Here is a 22,985-nt window from a genome sequence, read left to right as displayed (position 1 = left end):
TCACAGCGAAGAAGACACATTGGAAAGATGATGAAAGATTTCTGTATGAGAAAACGAGCTATTTACACATTTCTATTAAAGTCTATGTTCCAAAATAAATAAATAAAAATAAATAAATAAGGTGATGACTTTTAGCTCTCTATATGAAAGCAATTTATTTTCACGCAATTACTGACCTCTTTTGCATGAATGTTGCATGTTTTTAAAATGACAAAACCCCATACAGGGTTAATATTTATAACAGAGCTTTGGTACAGCGGATAGTTCGAGGCCAAAGACTCATGGCTCCTCCTTCAGCATTTAGGAAAACATTCCAGCCAGAGGAGAGAGCTAGAGAATTTGAAACCCCAGCAGTAGTTCGTGTTCATGGTCACTTCTTTGATCAACTTCTGCAAAGACACATCTCCGGGTTTGTGCCCAAGGCAGACTGCAAATCTTTTTCAGAGTCCTGGGGCTACTAGAAGAGTTCAAAGTGTCCTACATCTGAACTCACCATGAAAGCAGGCTTCTTCTTTTCTATCATCCTCAGCATGCTTGCTCAGCTCTCTCGGGCCCAGAACCAGTACCATTACCAGACCCTCATGAACTACCTGGAGAGCCGAATGGCTTCTGTGGAGGTAAGAATAAATTTATCTTGATCCCACCACACTTAACAAAATCAAAAACAAAAAAACAAAAGTAAGCTTTCGTAAACGCCTTCTGCCATGATGCTTTTTCTTTCTTACCAAGTTCACTTTTCTAAAAATCCATTTGTACTGAAGGATTTGAATTTATTTTCCATTCTTTCATAATTTATCAGTGAGGCAGTGAGCAAAAATCACTACAGAGAGTCATTCAAAAAAGGAATAACCAAGAATAATCAGAATGAATTGGCCATGCTGAAATGTTGCAATGCATATCAATAGAATGGAAATTTCCAACCTTGAGCATTTCTTTAATATATGATCACACCAGCTTTACATGTTCAGACCGAGGGAATAAAATGAATGCAAACTTTCAGGCTTCAAGGATGATATTCAAAAGACTTATTTAGATACTATAACCGTTTGGAAAACTAATCAGAGACTGTATATGTATATGATACGGACTAACAGTGTGTTGTAATGTGCTGCATCCACACACAAAAATCCCATTGCACACCAGACATACAGTATGTGCTAACGTCAGCATGATTGTTATCAGTAAAATGGAGCGCCTTCCTTATGCATTATTTATATCCCAGCTTTGCAATTTATAGCATGCACATCACAACTATACATACTATAAATGGTCCTGACTCTTGGGTATAAGGATCTGTTTATATGTGCCATAAGAAATCTAAAAGTTATTTGCTGTACCGTCATATCATCTACATCTGTGGCTTTATCTTCGAATATATTACAGACTTCCATATTATAGACTATAATCACCGGTCTGAATAGATTAAGCTTTGTTTCTGTGGTGTTTGCTCAATCGATATATTTTTCCTCTCTCTCTCTGCCTCGAAGGATGATATTACCTCATAATCATCCATTTATTTATTTATTTATTTATTTATTTATTAATTATTCATTTATTTATTTTTATATTTTTTCAGTCCAACGATAAGTTCAGTGATGAGCTATGGATATGGAAGTTTTGGTAAAGATAATGTGATTCAAATAAAACATTCACAAATTCTCTGAATCATTGCATTAAAATAGACATGGAATTATAGGGAATATGGAATAATGGCATTCAGTTATGGCTGGTTGTGTTATTAGATGGTGGAGAGGGTAAAAATGTATTTTAATCTTGATATGCATTATATATCAAGGTCTTTTCATGACACACACACACACAGGTTCTTATGGATGAATGTCTTGTGTCTTGCAGCAAAATCAGTTGCAGGTAGAAATACTTTATTTTTAAAATTGGAAACAAATGGAAAAGAACGCAAGATGTAAGTTTTGGAAACAAATAGAAATGAATGTAAGACATAAGTTGGTATAACAGGCAAGGGTGAGGTGATCAAAAAAGCAGACTATAGAACTATAATCAGGAACCAGGTTCAGGAGAACAAGCTACACTGAGCATTATTTTGCAGAGAGTTAGTGTTGAAGATATATCTTAAATGTGTGTGTGTGTGTGTGTGATTGAGTCAACGTGTGTGTAGTGATTAGGAAGCTTGAGCATGACGATAAGCATGTGAGTTGGGAATTTTGGTCTTTGCCAACATTTTCTGTAGACCGCGAATCAGTGTGGAAACTGTGGTTCTTGGCGGCCATGTTGTAGTTTGTGATGGCTCTAGGGAGTTGTAGACACCAATTCCAGTGATTTGACCTTTTGTTATAAAAGAAGATGAAGATGAAATGATGTACTACACAAACCTTTTTGTTTGTTTATGTTCAGGAACGTATTGCCTCATGGAATGAGCAGAACAGCCGTTACAACAGCGACTTGAAGAAGTTCAGACATCAGACGGTAGATCTGCTGGAGAAACTGAGCAAGGACTATGAGAAGTTCCGGGAGGATCTGGAGGGAGCAGGGGTGCGGGTTGACCGGGTGGAGAAAGAGATTGACTTCATCGAAACCAAAAACCCACCCAAACCTTGTGTCAAAGCAGCGGACAAAATGGTGGAACAAGAGCCTGTGCTGACGGAGAGGAAGAAGAAGGATGAGTTTTATGAGGTTTCAGGTGAGCCACTGGACATGTGGAGGAGTTGAGGAGTTCTTTTGATCATGTACCTTTGCTTTCAGTTGGTTTCAGATGGTGTCTTGGCATGTGGATGTTAACTATATTTAGCTACTCATTAAATGTTGCACTGCTGTTAGCTGAATTTTCTGCACAAGATCTCTATATTGTGAAAGTGGCCTAAAAAATCCTGGCTACATTAGAAGACAGGAAATTCTTTTGCTGAATTAGGGTTTTTTATTAGAATTTGACAAGTTTTTATTTGCTTGTTTGTGCTTCTGTACATACTCTTAAAACCAGGTTCAGACGGTTACATAATTAGTCCCCAGAAATATTTGTACCTGAAGGAATATTTAACTAAAAATTGTGAGGATCAAACAACATAAGAGATCTAATAAACAACATGACTGAATAGTGACAACAACCTTTTAATCCTACATTTACATTTTCATTTACATTTTAAGGCATTTGGCAGATGCTCTCATCTAGAGCAACTTACATTTATCTAATTTTCTTATACAACTGAGCAATTGAGGGTTAAGGGGCTTGCTCAGAGGCCCAGCAGTGGCAGCTTGGTGGTTTATCCTCATCAATTAGTGATTAGTTCATGGAATTTAATAAGACGCCTCAACTTGTAGTGGTTCATATCATGGCCTTTGGACATGCTCAGACTATGGAGCCTGATCAGATGAGATATCTTCAAGTTTCTCTGTCCAACTGGCATTTTTTCACTGCCCTGATCGTACCAGAGTAAATGGGTAAAAATGGCTAGCTGCATAAAGTGAATAATTCAGGCAAATGGCTGCAACAACCCACAACAGAGAAACTATGGACACTATGGTTCATCTTTAGAAGCAGTATGACGAGCTGTTTGTTCTGCTACAGCTACAATATGTTCAAGTTCTTGTTTTTTTCTACAGAAATACTTTGGGTCTGCATTTAGTCCAGAATCCACCATCTGATGACTCTTGATTTAAGAGGGAACATTATTTAAGCGACAAATGTTTCTTGCAACATGGTTTCCTCATTTTGCCATAAATCATGTGTACAAAGCTGATCCCATTTGGATCCCCGAAGCAAACCTATATTTTATGTCAAGAGATAAATCCCAATTGCAGTATTGTTCTCATAGCTATAACAAATCCAGACTTACTAAGGCAAGGCTGATGGTTTGGTACATAAGGGAATATTGTTTGGTTTCCACATTTTTGTTGTGTTATTGTGTTTGACTGCAAACACAATAGCTTTCTCATTCAACATTCTGAAATACAGAATATAAACATCAAGGCTCAGTCTCGTATTCCCTGCGCAAATCATTATTCATTTCACAATTTCGTAAAAAAAGACTGGAGAGTGTCCATTAGTGTCTGTGTGTTAGTTTGTACTGGCATGTTGGTTATTTTGAGGAACAGGATCATGGCTTGGAGCACCCGCTGGCTGGTGCACAGGTCAGATGAGGTTCCGTTCAAACTCAGCTCATATTGAAGAAGTCCTTTATCATGTTCTGAGAGCTGGATCATTCCAGCTGGTGATGGATGTTATGTTCCTCTAGGCTGCAATATCTTATTGATTTAAGGACAAAACAAAGAGAACAGCTGCGGTTAAGTCAGACTATTTCCTCAAGATGTAGACTCACTTTTCTCCACTAACTGTCACAAATCACCTTAAATATGACACCTTTGTAACAGCTAAAGCCTTGTACAGTCCTGTACACTTTTTAGGACATTGATAAGTGCTCAAAAATGACTTGAAGTCTTTTTTATAAATTGCAGGCAACCCCTTGCTTTTAGGCCCTTTTTAAAGTAGAGAAGTAGAAAAGTCTTGCTACAGAGCGACAGATAATGCCCTCTTACAATAATTTCAGGGCTTCATCTATGCTACTTTCATCTTGACCTCATTTCCATTAGGTTAACATCTTTTTTTTTTCTGTAGTTCTGAGGGAAATAGATTCAGAAAGTGAAGGGGTTTCTTTCTTGTTTTATTGATTCTGCCTGCAAAATTCACTCCCCCAGGGTAGATGTGTGCCATCGGTAGTTAAAACGGAAATCTATTAAAATATGAAATGAAAAGGTAGACTCTGGCCTGGAATGTTCTGAATAACTTCTTTAGGTAAATTATTATTTCTTTACTTTTTCCCCTCTTACTGTGAAACAGTTTTGGAAACTTTTCGAACCTGGAGACTCCTTCCATAAATATTAGATAAACATCTCCTGAAAGAAAACTTCACTATGTCAATTATTATTAATTTTTTCTTTATTTTTAATGTATGTTTTAGAGCAATATGAACCTGGCATTTTTGTTACATTTTTGTTATGAATTTTAGAAGTCACCAGCACTTAAAGCATTCAGTTTAATGCAGAACTATAAGTTTGACATTAAACACTGATGCTCATCAATTTATTTCCTCACAGTTTGCGTCGACCTTGTGTCAAATATCCAAGCCATGAAAATCCTGAAAAGGCTGGGCAGCACCAAAGGTGTGTGGACTAAGGATTCCAGGACAGCGAAGGTCTACATCTTTAATGGAACTTCTGAAGACACGGTGTACGAGTTCAACTCAGTTAAAGAGTTCTCTGCATCTTCTGGCATCTCCAAAGGCAAGCAGATAACCCTCCCCTCTGCATGGAATGGTACTGGCCATGCTGTCTATGATGGTTTTCTTTATTACCTGACGGAGAGATCAGAGTTGCAGGTGAACAAGTTTCATCTGGAGAACGGCTCATTGGTGGACAGTGCTGTTCTTCCTGTACAGGAGCAGGTTTCAGTGTACAGCTTAAATCCTGATACCATGGTGGACCTGATTGCTGATGAGGAAGGACTTTGGGCGTTGTATGCCATAGAAGACACCATTAACCTGGCCAAGATGGACTCTGACACACTAGACATCGAAAACATGTGGGAAACATCATGCTCCAGAATCAACGCTGAAGCCGCATTTTTTGTTTGCGGAACCCTCTACGTGGTCTACAACACTAGACCCCCAAGTCGCTCTAGAGTCCAGTGTGTATTTGATGTTAATGACATGGTAATTCCCGGAGAAGCCCCACTTCTTTACTTCCCTAGGCGCTTCGGAGCTCACTCTAGCCTGAAGTACAATCCTGTAGAGAAGATTATGTATGCCTGGGATGATGGTTACCAGATTCTCTACAGGATGGCCCTCACGAAGAAGCTGTTTACCATAGTGCCACCTCCGGAGGAATAACTGCTAATGCAAAGAGACTACAAGTAAAAACCTGACCAAGAAGATTGTATACTTACTGTATTAACACACCTTCTTTGACATTTAGAACTTTTGAATAACTCACATACAGTGGAACCTCAGCATACGAATGCCCTCCCTTACGAATTTTCGCCTTAAGAATTTAAGCATTTTCAGCATAAAAATGCTGATGGCACAGCTTCCTTGAGGTGAGGACCCTTGACATGGAATGCTTGGGTCAGTTCTTTGTAAGCAGCCATACAGCTTACATACGCTTTGTATTTGTAATATTGCTAATATTTTTAGGTGGCTAGAAGGGATTATCTGCATTTACATTATTTCTTATGGGAAAAAATTGTTTCACAATACAAATTTTCGCCTTAAGAACTCACTTCCAGATTGAATTAAATTCATCTGCCGAGGTTCCACTGTATTTTATGAAGTTAAATATAAAAATATGACATTATTCCGAGGAAAAACGCCGCTGATCTGTGGTCAATATAGTGTTAGAGTTATTTGTACTTTAAATCATATGAAATCAACCAAAATCATTATTTCTTAATAGCAACTTCTGGACATTATTCATGAGATCAGATAACTGTAAAACAGTATGATAAATAAATAAAATGAACATCCTTGGAATCCTTGGTGTAAATTCATTTTTCAAAGAAGCTATTTAAATAAATGGACACATGATTTAAATGTGTACAATCGTATTTACTGGCACCACAGAAGTTTCTGAACTTTCCAACTATAAATCCCATTTTTATTAAAATTTTCATTGGACAATTGGCCAGTTGAAATTATTTATCAGCGGAATAGCTTGAACAAGAAGAAGCCGTTATTATTGCAACACCTACATTATAGCATAGTGGAATTTCTTTCTTTACATATCCCAGCTTTGGAGCTTGAGGTCAGGGTGCAGGGGCAGATACAGTATGGTGCAGTGCCCCTGGTGCAGGGAAGGTTGAGGGCCTTGTTCAGGGTTCTGGTGCTGGCAACTTGGTGGTACTTGGGCTGGAATTCTGACCTTCCACTAATAAGCCCATAGTCCTAACCACTTGAGCCATCGTTGATAATGGTGGGTTGTGGTCTTGAAAAAAATGCTAAATGCTTGTCAGACCCCATATTGAGAACAATGGTTCTAGGTTAACATAAGGTTACTGACTTTGCTTATTGAATAACATGCAGTCAATGTCTTTAACATCAGTTGTTTTACTCATGTCAGTTGGGAAGAATGAAAATGTTTCTAATTGGTTTTTAAGTCTTGGTCCTTCTTTATCGCAGAGTCACTTAAGATTTGTGATCATCTTTAAGCAAGCTCATTACTCATCAGTAATCAGTCTGTGATGAAGTACAACGAAGCAGAAGAAATGAAACGACTCAGCCGACAACTTTATTTCTGCTTGTTTGAAATAGACAGTTTTCTTACAAGTACAAATTAGCAATATAAAATTGGAAAGTTGTTAAATTCACAAAGGAGAGAAAAAGAGGTTCATAAACTGCACACACCGTAAAGTAATTTGTACCCATTTCACAGATTCCACCTACAACAGGAACAGATTGTGTCTATAGTGCCGGGGCCTGAGGACATCATAAACATGGTTGGTACAGGTAGGAATCAAAACAGTACAACAAGTTGTCAAGTCATCAAACAGTTACCTGCAGTTATTCACCAAAATATTAGATTCATTTGTTTACATAGAAACATAGATGAAAACCTCAGCAGCTGTAATGTATAATGGCTGATGGAGGAGTTTTATTCATCTCCTTCTTCTATTTAGCTTCTACTTTCAAACAATGACATCTAATTTTGCAATGAAAAGTCTGAGTACTAAAGTAATGTTCGTTAATTTAAGGGAGTTGAGTCCATGTGGATTTATAACTTGTAGCTCCTTCGCAGATGTTAATTCCACTGTAATCCTCACTGAGACGTGATTTAAAACACACCACAGCACTGGGATGCCTGCAGGATGACATCCAAAAGGAAGTGTCTAATCTAAGTTAATGCTGTTCCCAAGTGTTCTGAGCTCTAATGTCAAAGTTGCTTTAGCTTTTAAAGAAGTAATAATGTCTAGAATGAGTTGTGTACAACAGAGAGAACTGAACTAAAGCTCAACTCAATGTGACCCTAAATAATGAATATAAACATGTGGTGGTCTGGGAAAACTCATGGCGAAAGTTTGACATTTTAGAATATATACGCCTTTCAAAATTTTGCACTGACCCAGAAAAAATTTTTCATTTTTCAGGCAGACCAGAGTTTGCTGAACAGCACAGGGATAAGAGGGAAAAATAAATGCATGACATCTTCAAAATAGAATTGAATTATGAATAATAATAATAATAATAATAATAATAATAATAATAATAATAATAATATAATAATAATAATAATAATGAATTATTTAAGGTGTAATGAAAGTATAGAGCACATATATTCAGGGTTTTACGGTAACCACCAGGCTAATGGGTTTGCCTGCTGTTGCTAAATCATCTTTTAATTATCATTACATTTTTTTTTTAAACATTTAAAGTACTAGACTCGGCATTTCATTGCATATTTCTGTAGTCTTTTCTTTTTGAAAAATCTGAACGAAATTTTTTATTGTATTTTGGACAGAAATATTTTCTGTGGCATTGATAATATATATGCTTCTCTAATGTTAAGTCAAACATACAGTTGATAGATTTTATATCGCATTAATGAACTCATAAGTCTTTTAATTTGTCAGAAAGTGACGGCACATGTTTAAAGCAAGAAAAATAACAGGACAGAAACATTTTTCTTTATTGTCAGAAAAAATGCCCCTTTTGGTGTCCTTTTGAGAAATAACTTGTAGCAGTGTACTCTGACATTAAAATTCGAAGGTCCTAGAACAAAATATGTGCGTATCAGCAGGTCTGATTTCATCTATTTGCCAGAATTCAGCTGCAAATTCTGATGGCTTTTCCCAGACGGCCACACAAACAGCATCATAACATATTACATTACAGTCAAAACAAGAACATCAGTTAATGGCATTAAAACGTGAAAAACATCAATTCACAAGGACAAATATAAGTTTCTTTAGGTTTTTAGGTAGAACAATTTTTGAAAAATTACTTAATGGGAACAATGATGCTACAAAATTGTAAGAAATGTGACAATTTTTTTTGCCACCCCTTTAGATGGTTTTGTATTGCATCTTTTAAAGTCTCTACTTTTATTTTTTATCGCTCTGTGCTTTTATCAGGTATGACGTTTGTTACGATTTAACACGAAATACCGTCGGACATCTATTCCATGGTTTTCATCACACTGGGCGCACGATGATGAATTCAAGGCTTTATAATGAATTCTAAGTGTAGTGTACTGGGTTGAGTATGTGATGGAGAAGAACCGCAGCTCACCTTCATAGCAAAAAGGTAAAAGTGTTTCAGTTTGCTTTTGCCTGCATGCATCTTTTTCCCCGTGAGCTCCTTTTTCTCCTACGATGGCCGAGCGCTTATAGAAACTGCTGCGTTCTGCTTTTTTTTTTTTTGTGAGGAAGGAATCATAAAAGAGACCCAGCAGTATAAAAAATGTGTTTGTTAAGCGTGACAAATACAGTCAACAGCCAAGTTATTACAGCAATAATGAATAAATCCTTCATATGTAGAGCACTTGTTGGTAAATTGCTGGAGTGCAACCGTGCTTTCTGAAGAGTCAGAAAATGGCATTTAAACTTTTATCCTAAGTGTAATGTGTGTAATTCATAACACTCAGGCTTCAAATATCCTAATTTACACCTGAAGTGCCACATTGATTTAAAGAGTTTTTGTCATCTAGAGATTTGTATCATGACTCCACATGTCTTATTCCTGTAGAGGAATTGTTGGTGCTTCGTTTTGTGCGAATAATATGTCAAGTTTAAGAAAAGGTTGACTTTGTTAACCGTCATCTGCCCTTAATTTTTAGTTGTATAAAATCTGTTTCCGGTACTGCGTATCAAACAACCCGATGACGGAGTCGTTGAACACAAGTGATGATTAACTGACAGCAAAAACAGATTAACATGAGCTTCAACTATAAAACTACTTTAAATCTTTAGCAGAAAGTTCAAATGGAGATCAAAAAACTACAGAGAGACTACTGAGAACATGAGTACTAATGTACTGACTAACATTGTTTTGTCTAAATGTGTTAATTTAACATAGATAAATGTTACTATTCTATCATCCACCAATAACACCATCGCAAAATATCTCTATTTGGAGGACAGTAAGGAAAGCACTTGAGATCTTTGTGCTCTGCTTGAATTGGCGAACGCATCTTTTTTTAAATGGCATAACTAACACAATTCTTTTTTCTTTTTTTGTACGACATCAATAAAGCTCAAGACGGCTATTGTAAAAGTTTCGACAACATCTGTGTTAAGTCCCAGAAGAATCTGGAGAGGTTTATTCACGTCTAAACGCTGACAATTAATTTTTCTCTTCTATTCTTATCACTTCTCACTGCCTTAAATTGAGTCTTTTTTCCGTTTTCTGGCTTGAATTGTCCTTCCTTTAACTTCCAGACGCTCGGCTCTCGGAGATAAGCTGTTTTTTTTCCAAGCAGCGAGCGCTGAGTAATGTGATCATCCTACAAGGAAAACTTCATCCTGTTGAAGTGATTCTTCTGATAATGCCATAGTCAGATTTCATCCACCTTTTGAAAGGTAGGGAAAAAAAATTCTTCTGCTGTACGAAAAAAGGTGTCGCGTTCCGTGAATTATTTGTGCACAAGGCCTCCAAGAACTGACTGCAAAACAAGGTTCGGACTCCAGAGGTTTTAGAGAAATACTGCATGGAACTGGTGCTTAGAAGCCCTGGAGAAACCGAGTAGACCTGGCGATGGCAGGGATTTTGATGTTCTGGTTTACTTTTTGTTGCTTTTTATTTTTTTCCTCGGGCACACAGACAGACAGCAGGAAAGGGAGCCAGGCCTTCTGGGGCACATGTGGTTCCATTCAAGGGCTGGCGGGGGCTTTGGGGGAAGGGCAGGAACCCTGACTGTCAAAACTAGCAGTCCTGGTTTTCCACTGAAAAGAAAAGAGAAGACAGGAAAAGCTGTTGAAAATAACATTGGCAACAGAAGGAAGCAGCCACGCCATTCTCACTCAAGAGTGATTCATTAAACATTAAAACTGTTATTGTTTTACAGCCTTTTTTTTACATGAGAGATTGTGTTTATATATATAAATGTATAATACATCATTTGACACATTCACTGAATTATTAATATTAGGTCTTGAAGAGGATCTTCAGAGAGTTCAGGCATGGACTGAATCATAATTATTTGTTGTTGTTTTTTTTTGGGATACATAATTCCCACTTATTGAAAATTGAACTTCCACCCTTCCAAGTTTAAATAAACATATAAAATTTTCCACAAAGGAAATGAAAAAGGACCCAAACCTCTTTTTCTGATTTCTTGGGCTCCAGTAAGGGGTGCCAGTGTGCAATGGGTTTGCGCGGGTACGCCAGCATCTCATTCCAATGGTCTCTGCCGAGGCCCTCAGCTCCGCATCCTACACGGTTCACGCCAATGATCTCGTTATGACCCACCCTGGAAAAGGAAGAAAAGAATAAACATGTACACATCACATGTCATTTGTGTACCAGCTATTTATTTTTTTTAATTCACATAACATCAAACATGTGTATTATAAATTAGTTAGCAAATATTATTTCAGGAAATAATAGTGACTCAGCATTTCTACCATAACCCTGTCGATTTCTCCGATTGGTCGAAAGATTCTGACTCGTTTTCTGGAACAGCAGCTTGGGCTAAAGTACCGGCTGCAAGATTTACGTTAATGTGCTCGTTCTAATACATATCGATTCTATAGTAACAGGGACTCTTCGACTTACTGCTATTACTTTTTCTAGAGTCAGTGCTGTTTAACACTCAGCTAGAAATTTATGTTTTCCAACATGAGAAAATCTTCAGGACAGAGGGCTGCAGGAGATTGCGGGAAGAACAATAAAAACGAATGAATGAATGAATGAATGAATGAATGAATGAATGAATGAATGAATGAATGAATAAATAAATAAATAAGAAGAGAGGCTAGTAAGGAAATGACTGTTTACAGCTACTATAATGCAAGTGATAACTTGCTTCACCAGTGTTCAGCAACTTTAAATGAAATTATTATTAACAAATATCACATTTTTACAAATAAATAAACTGGTAAATTATTATGGAATGTATTAAATGTAAATGTATTACAGGAATGACACACTTCAGGACATGTTATAAGAAATTCATCAGTGTTAAGGTAGTAATAGTAACTTTGATTCATGTCAGGTCAATTCACACCACTTCCTTGTTGATGATTGTAGCAAAATATTTTATTCCTCACTCAAATACTCACTCAATAATAATAATAATAATAATAATAATAATAATAATAATAATAATAATAATAATAATAGGAAGAAGAATAAGATATTGTATTATTATTATTATTATTATTATTATTATTATTATTATTATATGAACATACATGTGGCACAAAGATATGAATCTGTTTTGGTATATTTCATGAACAGGCATATAAATATGAACATGATCTCATTAAAAGTCATGAATACAACACATAACTGTGGACACTGTAATCCCATCGTATGCATATGAAATATTTTATAACTGAACTTAGCAATATTGTTGCTTTATGATATCCTTCCTTGAGTCCAAACATGACGCAAACCGCAGCGTCTCTATAAACAGGAGCTTCCTGTGATTACCACTACCTTCTCCTGACCTTTTCCTCAGAGCTTCAATGTGAGTAAATGTGTCACCCTCTATATTTCTCTCTGATACACCATCACCTTCTTTCTGAGAATCTGGGACTAGAAACCAAAGCTTTTCTGAGTGAAACAGAATAAAAGGTCATGTTAGAGGCTATGGTTGTGTGCTTGAAACTAAGAAACAGTACAATTTATACACCATGATGTCGTAATAATCTCTGTTTAAAAATAAATAAAGGAGGTTAATGTATGTTAAGGGAGACAATAATCTGGACCAAGGACCATGAATTCATGAAACCATGAGTCTGTGGTGAAGATTTCACAATTTTTCCCAGTGTGATTTATCATCTATTTGCACACACACACACACACACACACACACAGACACACACACACACACATGCAACATCCAGATGCAGCAAGTCTCAGGAACCATAGACTGTAAAACAGGGCAATCAATTTTAGCAGATTTATGCATACTGTTTTTCTCATTCTTTGAGTAACCCCGTTATTTTTGGATTGGCTCACTTCCTGTAGAACACTGGTTTTGGGAAAACTGGGATTTGGGGGTCCAGGGAGACCAGGGAGTCTTTAAAAATATATTTACAGACCAACATTTCATAGTCAAAGTTATAACATTTATAACTGATTGTTTATAACTATTAGACTGTTTGGGTCATTGAAATTGAATTGGGTTTAATCCAAACCTCAGTGTTTCGTAAATTTGTAGCTTCTAATTTAAGTCAATTTGGATTTAATTTCTTCTGTCAGTGGAATATTCACAAATACACCACAATATCTCTCTCTCCCTCTCTCTCTCTCTCTCTCTCTCTCTCTTACATTTCCTTTAAAGTAAACATTTAATGTTGTGGATCATCACAATCAAGTTATCATATTCTCATCTAGAGTTATAGCAGCTGTAAACAATCTTTTCCTCACCAGCTTATTTCTCCACCAAAAAAAAAGACAAAACAAAAAGTGCAAACCCATCTGTCATGAAGACTCATAGACGGCAGAAAACCTATCGCATTGACACTGGAGACTCCTTCCCTAAATGTTAAATAAATATCTACTTATTAAAAACATATTAAAAACATATTTTCTTTATTATTAGCCATTGATTATGTTGATCATCTGATCTACCGTTCCTGTGAAGGATCTGTTAATATAGAACTTTTTTATATGAAGACCATTAATATAAACCAAACTAAAATTAATATTGTAATGTCATATGCAGAGCCAGAACACCAGAGGGCACCATCACCCGAATACTGACTTTCTGGCTATGGCTTTGTTCTTGCTCGGCTATATAAGCAGCATGCTGTCTGTTGTTAGCTGCGAAGTATTGTTCTCTCTAGTAGTTTACGTACCAAGCCTTGCTATTTGCCTCTGATTGCTATTTTCGTGTATGATCCTTGCCTGTCCCTGTTTTCTACGTCTCTCGTTTCTCGGCTTTGTTTCGGTTTACTCTAGTGTTTTATTTCCCGGTTTTGACCCTTTTGCACTGCCACATCGATACTGATTCTAGCCTGCCGTCTTGTTTAATAAAGATCTGCATTATGGATTCTGCTAAACCTGCCTCCGGTGCATCCTTACAGAATACTTCGCCTGCGGAGAATCCAGCGGATCTTAGTGCGACCATCGTTCGCCAAGGGCATATGATCCGGTGCTACCAGGACCAGGTTGCAGAGTTAGAAGCCACCAACGTGCGGCTGCTACAACAACAAGCGCCGGCCACGGCCTCAGCTCCTGTGCCACCTCCGCACTGAGAATTACCACGCTTTGCGCTGCCGGAGAAGTTTGATGGTGCCGCCGATCGATGCCGGGGCTTCCTGCATCAAGTGGACAACTTTTTTGCTGTACAACCGGAAGCCTACGGCAGCGAAACCATAAGATGCGCATTCATGCTGTCTCTTCTAACGGGTAAAGCACTGGATTGGGCGTCAGCAGTGTGGGATTCGGATCCCCAAGTCAAAATCTCGGCGGATTACTTTGCAAACCTAATCAAGGAAGTGTTTGAATATCCGGCAGGAGGTAAAGACATTTCCGTACAGTTATTGGAATTACGCCAGGGAACTGCTACTGCTGCTAATTACGCTATTGAGTTTCGCACGCTTGCTGCTCAGTCAGGCTGGAATGAGGCGGCATTAATAGCGGTGTTTCGGGAAGGACTTTCCAGAGAATTGAAAGCTGAAATGGCGTGCAGGGACATTACTACAACACTCTCCCAGTATATATCCACTGCTATTCGCCTGGACAACCTACGCCGCCAGCATTGTACACAGACCCCCACTACTCGCTCCACACCGCGCCGCTCTATGGAATACCACTGCCAGAGAGAGGAAGCTGCTGAGCCGATGCAACTGGGGAGGTCTCACGTCTCAGAGGAGGAGCGCGAACGCTGTTTCCAGCAGCAGCTGTGTTTCTACTGCGGACAACCAGGTCAACGGATCTTCCAGTGCCCCGTAAAGCCTACCACCTCCCAGGTAGAGGTCGTGAGACTGGTTTCTAAAGTTTCTCTGCCAGTTAGCTTCTTGCATAAGGATTCTCGCTTTCTCGTCACAGCGCTGATCGATTCCGGGGCTGCACTAAATCTGATTGACCACGATCTAGTAAAAGAACTCGGACTCATTATCATCCCATGTATCCCACCGCTAGGAGTCACCACCATTGACGATCAACCTATTGGGAAGGGCCTACTAACTCATCACACATCTGTCATAGAAGTTCAGATTGGATTATTTCATCGAGAAAAACTAAGCTTCTTCGTCATTACCTCCCCATCTAACCCCGTCGTCCTAGGCCTTCCCTGGCTCCAACTTCATAACCCAGATATCTCATGGAAGGATGGAGAACTAAGAAAGTGGTCTTCCTTTTGCATCAAGAACTGTTTTTCCGATAAGATGATCCGTCCATGCCTCTCCACCTCCATCGAAAGCCCAATGGCATCTCTCCAAATCACCCTCCCAAAAGAATACCAGGATTTCCAAGAGGTCTTTAGTAAAGAGAAGGCCGCCGAGTTACCATGCATCAACCCTGGGATTGTGCTATTGACCTCCTTCCTAACACCACACCTCCTAAAAATCGCATTTATCCTTTATCTCTCCCTGAAAAACAAGCTATGGAGGAATATATCGAAGAAGCCTTAGCGGCTGGATACATCCGCCCCTCTACGTCACCAGCTGCTGCAGGATTCTTCTTTGTGGAAAAAAAGGACGGAGGTCTTCGACCCTGCATTGATTACAGAGGCCTGAATGCTATCACAGTTCCATATCCCTATACACTTCCTCTTGTGCCCGCCGCACTCGAACAGTTACGAGGAGCCAAGATCTTCACTAAGCTTGACCTGCGCAGCGCATATAATCTTATCCGGATCAGAGAGGGCGATGAATGGAAGACAGCGTTTCACACAACACATGGACACTATGAGTACTTGGTCATGCCTTATGGACTTACGAACGCCCCAGCCGTCTTCCAATCACTCATTAATGAAGTATTCCGAGATATGTTAAATAAATTCGTCATTGCATATATTGACGACATTCTTATTTACTCCACCAACTATGAACAACACATCTCTCATGTTTGTGCTGTCCTTCAACGCCTCATGGACCATAGCCTATATGTCAAACTAGAAAAGTGTGAGTTTCACTGTTTTTCTGTTGCTTTCCTAGGGTACTTAATCTCGCCCAAGGGAGTAGAAATGGATCAGAAGAAAGTATCCGCCATAACATCTTGGCCAGAACCCACGTCTATCAAAGGTTTACAACACTTTCTCGGATTCGCAAACTTCTACAGGAGGTTCATCCAAAATTATAGTACTATTGCAAGCCCGTTAACTTCTCTGTTGAAAGGCAAACCCAAGAAATTGACATGGACGGATCAAGCCCGGACTGCATTTCGGAGACTAAAAGTGAACTTCTCTTCCGCTCCGATAGTCTGCCACCCTAACCCTGAGCTACCGTTTGTAGTGGAGGTGGACGCATCAAGTAGTGGAATAGGTGCCGTGCTCTCCCAACGCCAGCCAGAGTCCAAGAAACTTCATCCCTGCTCCTTTTTCTCCCGTAAGCTCATGCCGGCAGAAAGAAACTATGACGTTGGGAACAGGGAACTGCTATCCATCAAAGCTGCCCTTGAAGAATGGAGACACTGGCTTGAGGGAGCCCGCCATCCGTTCCTGGTGCTGACAGATCATAGAAACCTGGCTTATCTCCGAAATGCTTTTGCAGAAATGCAGTTTTCAGTTTCATATCGCCCAGGCTCTAAGAACGGGAAAGCCGATGCTCTGTCCAGAATCCACAAGACCCTAGAACCACCTGCCAGTCCTGACACTATCCTCCCACCATCCGTCCGAATAGCCCCCGTACAATGGGACCTAATGAGAGACATCGAACAAGCGCAGTCTACCGAAACTCCTCCCCCTACTGTTCCTCCTACCAAAGTATATGTGCCCTCGAGTCTCCGCCAGCGAGTTTTACAGTGGATCCATGAGAGCCCGAGTTCTGGACATCCAGGCATCCACAGAACCACTCAGCTGGTGCGACAACGATTCTGGTGGCCATCCCTCAACCATGATGCAGAGGAATTTGTCCGTTCATGCTCGACTTGCGCTCAGTCCCGAACCAGTCGTCAGCTGCCCGAAGGACTCCTAGAGCCACTGCCCATTCCTCATCGACCATGGTCTCACTTAGCAGTGAACTTCCTCACCAACCTCCCTGTCTTGCAAGGCTTCACTACAGTCATGGTAGTAATTGACAGGTTTTCCAAGTCATGTAAGCTAATCCCCATGAAGGGTTTACCTACCGCCATGGAAACTGCTACCGCAATCTTCCAGGAAGTTTTTCGTCACTATGGCCTACCTGAGGACATTGTTTCTGATTGCTGCCCACAGTTCACCTCCCGTGTGTGGTCGGAGTTTTGTAAACGTCTAGGAATCGGCATCAGCCTCAGCTCTGGGTATCATCCTCAGTCTAATGGACAAGCAGAGAGGCTTAATCAAGAGATTGTAAGATTTCTAAGAACTTACTGTAGCCGCGAACAGCACTGATGGAGTGAGTTTCTCCCTTGGGCTGAGTATGCCCAAAACTCATTGCGTCACACCTCCACCGGCTTAACTCCTTTCCAGTGTGTGCTGGGCTACCAACCTCCCCTCTTCCCTTGGTCCAGGGAACCCTCAGATGTGCCCACGGTTGAGGACTGGTCCAGACGTAGCCAAGAGGTATGGGAGAGAGCTCATGTGCGCCTCCAAAGGGCGATCCGACAACAGGAAATTCACTCTAACTGTCATCGGTGCCCTCATCCTACTTACCAAGTGGGGCAGAAAGTATGGCTCTTTACAAAAAATCTAAGACTGAAACTCCCGTGTCATAAGCTGAGCCCCAAGTTTGTTGCCCGATCCAAATCCTACGCCAAGTGAACCCTGTTTCTTTCCGCCTCGAGCTTCCCACCACATACCGCATTTCTCCCACCTTTCTTTACTCTTTACTCTCTTTACTGAAGCCCTTTCATGAACCTCAGACCTTCAGCCCCACTATCACCGAACCACCCCCTCCGTTGGAAATTGATGGTTCTCTAGCATATCAGGTACGCACGATTTTTGACTCTCGTCGTCGAGGTGGACACCTTCAACATCTGGTGGATTGGGAGGGGTACGGCCCGGAAGAACGCTGCTGGGTCAATGCTCAGGACATTCTCGACCCCTCTCTCACGGAAGAATTCCACCTGAACTTCCCGAACCGACCTGCCCCGTGCCCGCGGGGGTGCCCGCGTCGGCGCCCGCGTCGCCGAACACCTGGAGGTGTTCCTAGAGGAGGGGGTTCTGTAACGTCATACGTAGAGCCAGAACACCAGAGGGCACCATCACCCGAATACTTTCTGGCTATGGCTTTGTTCTTGCTCGGCTATATAAGCAGCATGCTGTCTGTTGTTAGCTGCGAAGTATTGTTCTCTCTAGTAGTTTACGTACCAAGCCTTGCTATTTGCCTCTGATTGCTATTTTCGTGTATGATCCTTGCCTGTCCCTGTTTTCTACGTCTCTCGTTTCTCGGCTTTGTTTCAGTTTACTCTAGTGTTTTATTTCCCGGTTTTGACCCTTTTGCACTGCCACATCGATACTGATTCTGGCCTGCCGTCTTGTTTAATAAAGATCTGCATTATGGATTCTGCTAAACCTGCCTCTGGTGCATCCTTACAAATATAAAGTACAAAATTCAACATTTATACTGTGTGCCAAATCTTTTTGCCAAAGATTAGATAACAATCCTACAGATGTTTATTTCTTTATCTGTCTCTGTTAAATATTGTGATATTTTCATGTAAATTAATGGGTGATTCCTAAATAATCTTCACTAATAACTAATCATGTGTTATATGGTGATTTGGCTCATATCATTACAACCCAAGACAGAGCGAATAAATTCACAAAACCCTGAACACTGAGTTTGCATGAGTTTTACATACAGGTCGTAGTCCATGACAGAGATGTGCAGGCTGACTTGATCCATGTTCTCTGGAGGGATGTCAAAAATGATGGCTTCGTTGTAGGTGGGGTTGAGTGTATTCTTTTTGATGGTGGTCTTCTTCTTTTTCAAACGTCTCCCGTCACAAATGAGAGACACTTTGACGTAGGGATCTGTGCAAACACAGGAATAAGTTACTCAGATTTTAACAATAATAACAATTGCAAAGCATTTGTGTTGTTCTCTTTGCACAATCCCTGATATCAATATAAGAACCTACAGCTGAACAATTCATGATATTGAATCAACCCAAAATATAATATTAATCCTTTTTACCTGTACACTGCCGTTCTGTTGAATGGAAATCATTGCCATGTGTTGCCAATTTCTAATGTCTTTTTTTAAACTTTTTTCCACCAAATGCTTCAGGATCCTGAATAGAAACACTTCTACGCATCTGGAAAGCAAACCTGAGCACGGTTCAACTCCACTCAAGAGTTTAATGACCAGCTGAGCAGACAGATCAGTCATGTCAGCATTAAGAGAAAGCTTGAGCTGGATGGAAGCAGGAGGTCCCATAGACTGGCTTGCTCTTTAAGTATGACTTGTTTCATCAGACTACTGATGATCAACTTAGTATTCAGAGCGAGTCTTGGAGATCCAGCGCTTTATTGCAACGAACCCTACAATACAGTCCACTATCATTACTGCATACTGATTTCCAGCTTTACCATGTATCAGTGGGTGGGTGATATGTATGATTTATTATTTTTGTACATTACTCAGGCACCAAACTACTCCCAGTTCAAGCGGAACAAATTGGATAGGGATGTTTGACTCAGACACCAAATGTGCTTTGGGCACATTTTAATAGCCTGGGTTTACTGCATGTGAATTAAATTTGTGACATGAAACATTTTTTTAGTGGAGTCACGATCAAATATTGCTGCCATTTAAAACCATTATATAACAAGACACTTAGTTTTTATATCCATTGCTTTGAGCTCACATCGAAGCTATATTTGCTGGCAGTTTTAATGATATGGCCCTATTTCAATCAAGTTAATGGTGCACAGCTAGGAAATATTAAAAAATTGATTTTGAAAAGTATATCATGGGGCATTTACATTCCCAAGTGCTACGAGAAGATAATTCTAGTCAAATTCATTGTTTAACAGATATGAAACAATATATTTAATAAAATGAAACTATATTATTCTTTAAAAAGTAAAAAGAAGCTACCTGAATATCCTGTGATGTCCATGGCCTTGAGGTTCCTGCACTTGATTACAGTGAGTGTAAGTCTTCCAGCTGTAGGCAGGTAGCATAGTGAGAACATGATCTCCCCAAGGTCCACGCTCTCCTGTCTCACACACAAACACAATGTCAGTGGAGTGAAAATCAACAGCGATCGAGCAGAAAAAGTGAGAGCAAGCTACTGTAAGTTGACTCAGTGAACTCATGGCATGACCAATAGAATTTCAGTAAAATAATTTCCTTTGATGACCTGAAATATCATGTGCTTATAAGCAAAAATATGCTATCGAGGAAATGTTTAAGGAGTATTATTAGAAATCTAAGACTCCATTTACTAACATTATTTATTGCATTTATTAATATTAAGGATGTGCTGTATGTCTGGAAAACCTGCGTTCCGGTCCTCATATAAAAAAAGGAATTATTTTATCATGGTAAGTCTGATAGAACATGAGTCCTGACACGTGTGTTTTTCCCTCTGTTGGATAATCTTACAGAGAATGTTTGTGGCTCAAGATTAAGCACTTGGGGTATCTCAGAGAGCAGAAATGGGTTTGATATCACCATTTACTTTGAAGATAGAAACACCTCTGTGGTTTAAATCTAAATTCATATGTTGCTTATGTGGTTTTTGTGGGGCTTTTTTTCTTGGATCCTTTAATTAAAGATAAAACAGTTTCATATTATCCCCCGCTGTTGTGAGTGACATGAGCAAGACAATCAATACTGAACTTGGAAACAACCAAACAGGTGGAATTTCAATCTTTTTGTCCTCTGGAAAAAATGTTTGGTTACCACTAAAGGTAAAAAAAAAAGAGAAAAATTGCACTGGCTCAGAATCACAGATTTTATCAGCCGGTATCTGATTCCAAACTGAGGGTTATTAAGTGTCCAGTTCACTACAGCACATACATAGCAAAGGTGTAAACATATGAATCATTTAGCAGTGATTTGATATTTGACAATGCGATCAGATCTGTTGCAATACGATAACATTTAGATTCTTATGTCAACAATATAATATTTGATGAAACCAGAAAATCTGAATACGCTTCTTTTTAGTATCCGATGATGTCACAGATACCTAAATCATTACTAATGCATTTTTTTTTCATGACTCACACTTGCTATTGGGCAAAACCTCTGTCTGGTTTTGCACCATTAAAGCAGCAGTGGCTCTACTTTGGTGCTACATACTGTGTTTGTTTTTCCCCCCCGAGTCACTTTCAACCTGGGAATAATTTGGCAGTCAGACATAAGTATAACAATTCGGTGCCTCATACGTATGTCATTAGGCTCTAGGAAACATTTTAAGTGGGTATCTGCTGCTGTAGCTTGGCACTTCTGACTGTGACTGCTGGGGTGACTTTAATAGGCCTGTGACTCACTGCTGAGGTCTGAGTGGTGGGCTGTTTGGACAGATACCACCACCCTGCCCAATTAGCTCTTATATCTCACTAAGAAAAGACGCCACCCCAACTGGGCGCTAATTATCCGTCAATACCACTGAAAGTCTCTGACTTTTTGTCACTACACAGCCTTGGTAGGTTAGCCATCGCTTCCTCAAAGTTCAAGCCAGGTCAAAAATGGAGACCAAAAAAAAAAAAAACAAGAGTCAGTGGCAGCTTCAGGCGCTGAGCCCACCCAAGCCTGTTCGGATGCTAAGCATGTAAGATGAAGTGGAAGGGCTGTTATTTATCCAATGTGCCTGAGTCAGTCTCACCCTGTCCACAGCATTAAGACTGGTGGAAACTCTAATCACTTTAAATGAGCCGGCTAAGCCGCTCAGGGATGGACAGGGGCCCTGACTCTTCTCCCGCTGTGGCTTAACGTCTTTCTGTGCACGAAGTTGATTTGCGGAGCACTAATGTGAGTGCAATGATGCTATTAAAAGCTGCTTGAAGGAAGCACCAATAGTCACACTCCAGGGTGAATCACTGACAAAGAAAAAAGGATCTAGAAAGTAACATTAAAGTGCACTTTGCTTTGATAGAAAAGGAGTCAGTGGATATTGGAGCTGACTAACGCTGATTGATCACAAGATACTCTGGTAATAGACATGGACTCAAGTGTGCTGTAACATTCAAGAACTTCCTTTCCTTTCTTTCTTTACTTTCTTAAAGCTACTGGTATTTTACATGGAGCTAATTTCATACTTTGCTAATTAATGAGATATAATAAAAACTGTAAACAACAAAATCCTTTCTATCCATGTCCAGGGTTAAACTCCAATAATTCTTTTCAGAATGTCTTTACATACTTTAACTACACTGATCAAGAGAAACTTGATTGTTATTTATTGTTTTTTTTGCTTCGAAATGCTGACCTATTAGAAATAAATCAATTCAGTTCAATTCAATTTGATTTGTGTAGCGATTTTAACAATAGACATCGTCACAAAGCAGCTTTCGGGTATAAATTATAAAGTAAAAAATCATTCTAATGAGTAAGCCACAGGCGACGGTTGCTTGAGAAGGAAAAACTCCCTAAGATGATATTAGGAAAAAAAAATCTTTGAGACTGAAAAGCATCCAAATTCTTATCTTTATATATATTTATACTAGAGTGCTATTGAATTATAAAATTGCCGATTAATTTTCCACAACAGCAGCTCTGACTGTAGTTCTGGCTGCAGTTCAAATCACAGGTTTCTATTAAT

General features: G+C 39.5%; 2 protein-coding genes across 2 annotated transcripts in view; one reads left to right on the top strand and one right to left on the bottom strand.

Moving 5' to 3' along the window:
• Positions 1 to 307: 307 nt before the first annotated feature.
• Positions 308 to 6,487, top strand: olfml3a (olfactomedin-like 3a). Its single transcript, XM_058410869.1, has 3 exons — positions 308 to 617; positions 2,371 to 2,656; positions 5,065 to 6,487. The coding sequence occupies exons 1-3, from the start codon at positions 495 to 497 to the stop codon at positions 5,853 to 5,855; spliced, it is 1,200 nt and encodes a 399-aa protein (XP_058266852.1). The 5' UTR covers positions 308 to 494; the 3' UTR covers positions 5,856 to 6,487.
• A 755-nt stretch (positions 6,488 to 7,242) lies between these two features.
• Positions 7,243 to 22,985, bottom strand: part of syt6a (synaptotagmin VIa) — a 75,655-nt gene continuing 59,912 nt past the window's right edge. Inside the window, exons 4-7 of the mRNA XM_058409065.1 lie at positions 20,312 to 20,432; positions 19,071 to 19,242; positions 11,274 to 11,424; positions 7,243 to 10,897 (exon numbers count right to left, since the gene is read on the bottom strand). Of these exons, the coding sequence (XP_058265048.1) occupies positions 10,826 to 10,897; positions 11,274 to 11,424; positions 19,071 to 19,242; positions 20,312 to 20,432 (516 nt within the window). The 3' untranslated portion in view covers positions 7,243 to 10,825. The remainder of the gene's footprint in view (positions 10,898 to 11,273; positions 11,425 to 19,070; positions 19,243 to 20,311; positions 20,433 to 22,985) is intronic.

This window comes from Hemibagrus wyckioides, linkage group LG15, assembly GCF_019097595.1.
Source record: "Hemibagrus wyckioides isolate EC202008001 linkage group LG15, SWU_Hwy_1.0, whole genome shotgun sequence".
Taxonomy (NCBI): Eukaryota; Metazoa; Chordata; class Actinopteri; order Siluriformes; family Bagridae; genus Hemibagrus; species Hemibagrus wyckioides.
This window is presented reverse-complemented; position numbering and strand designations above follow the sequence as displayed.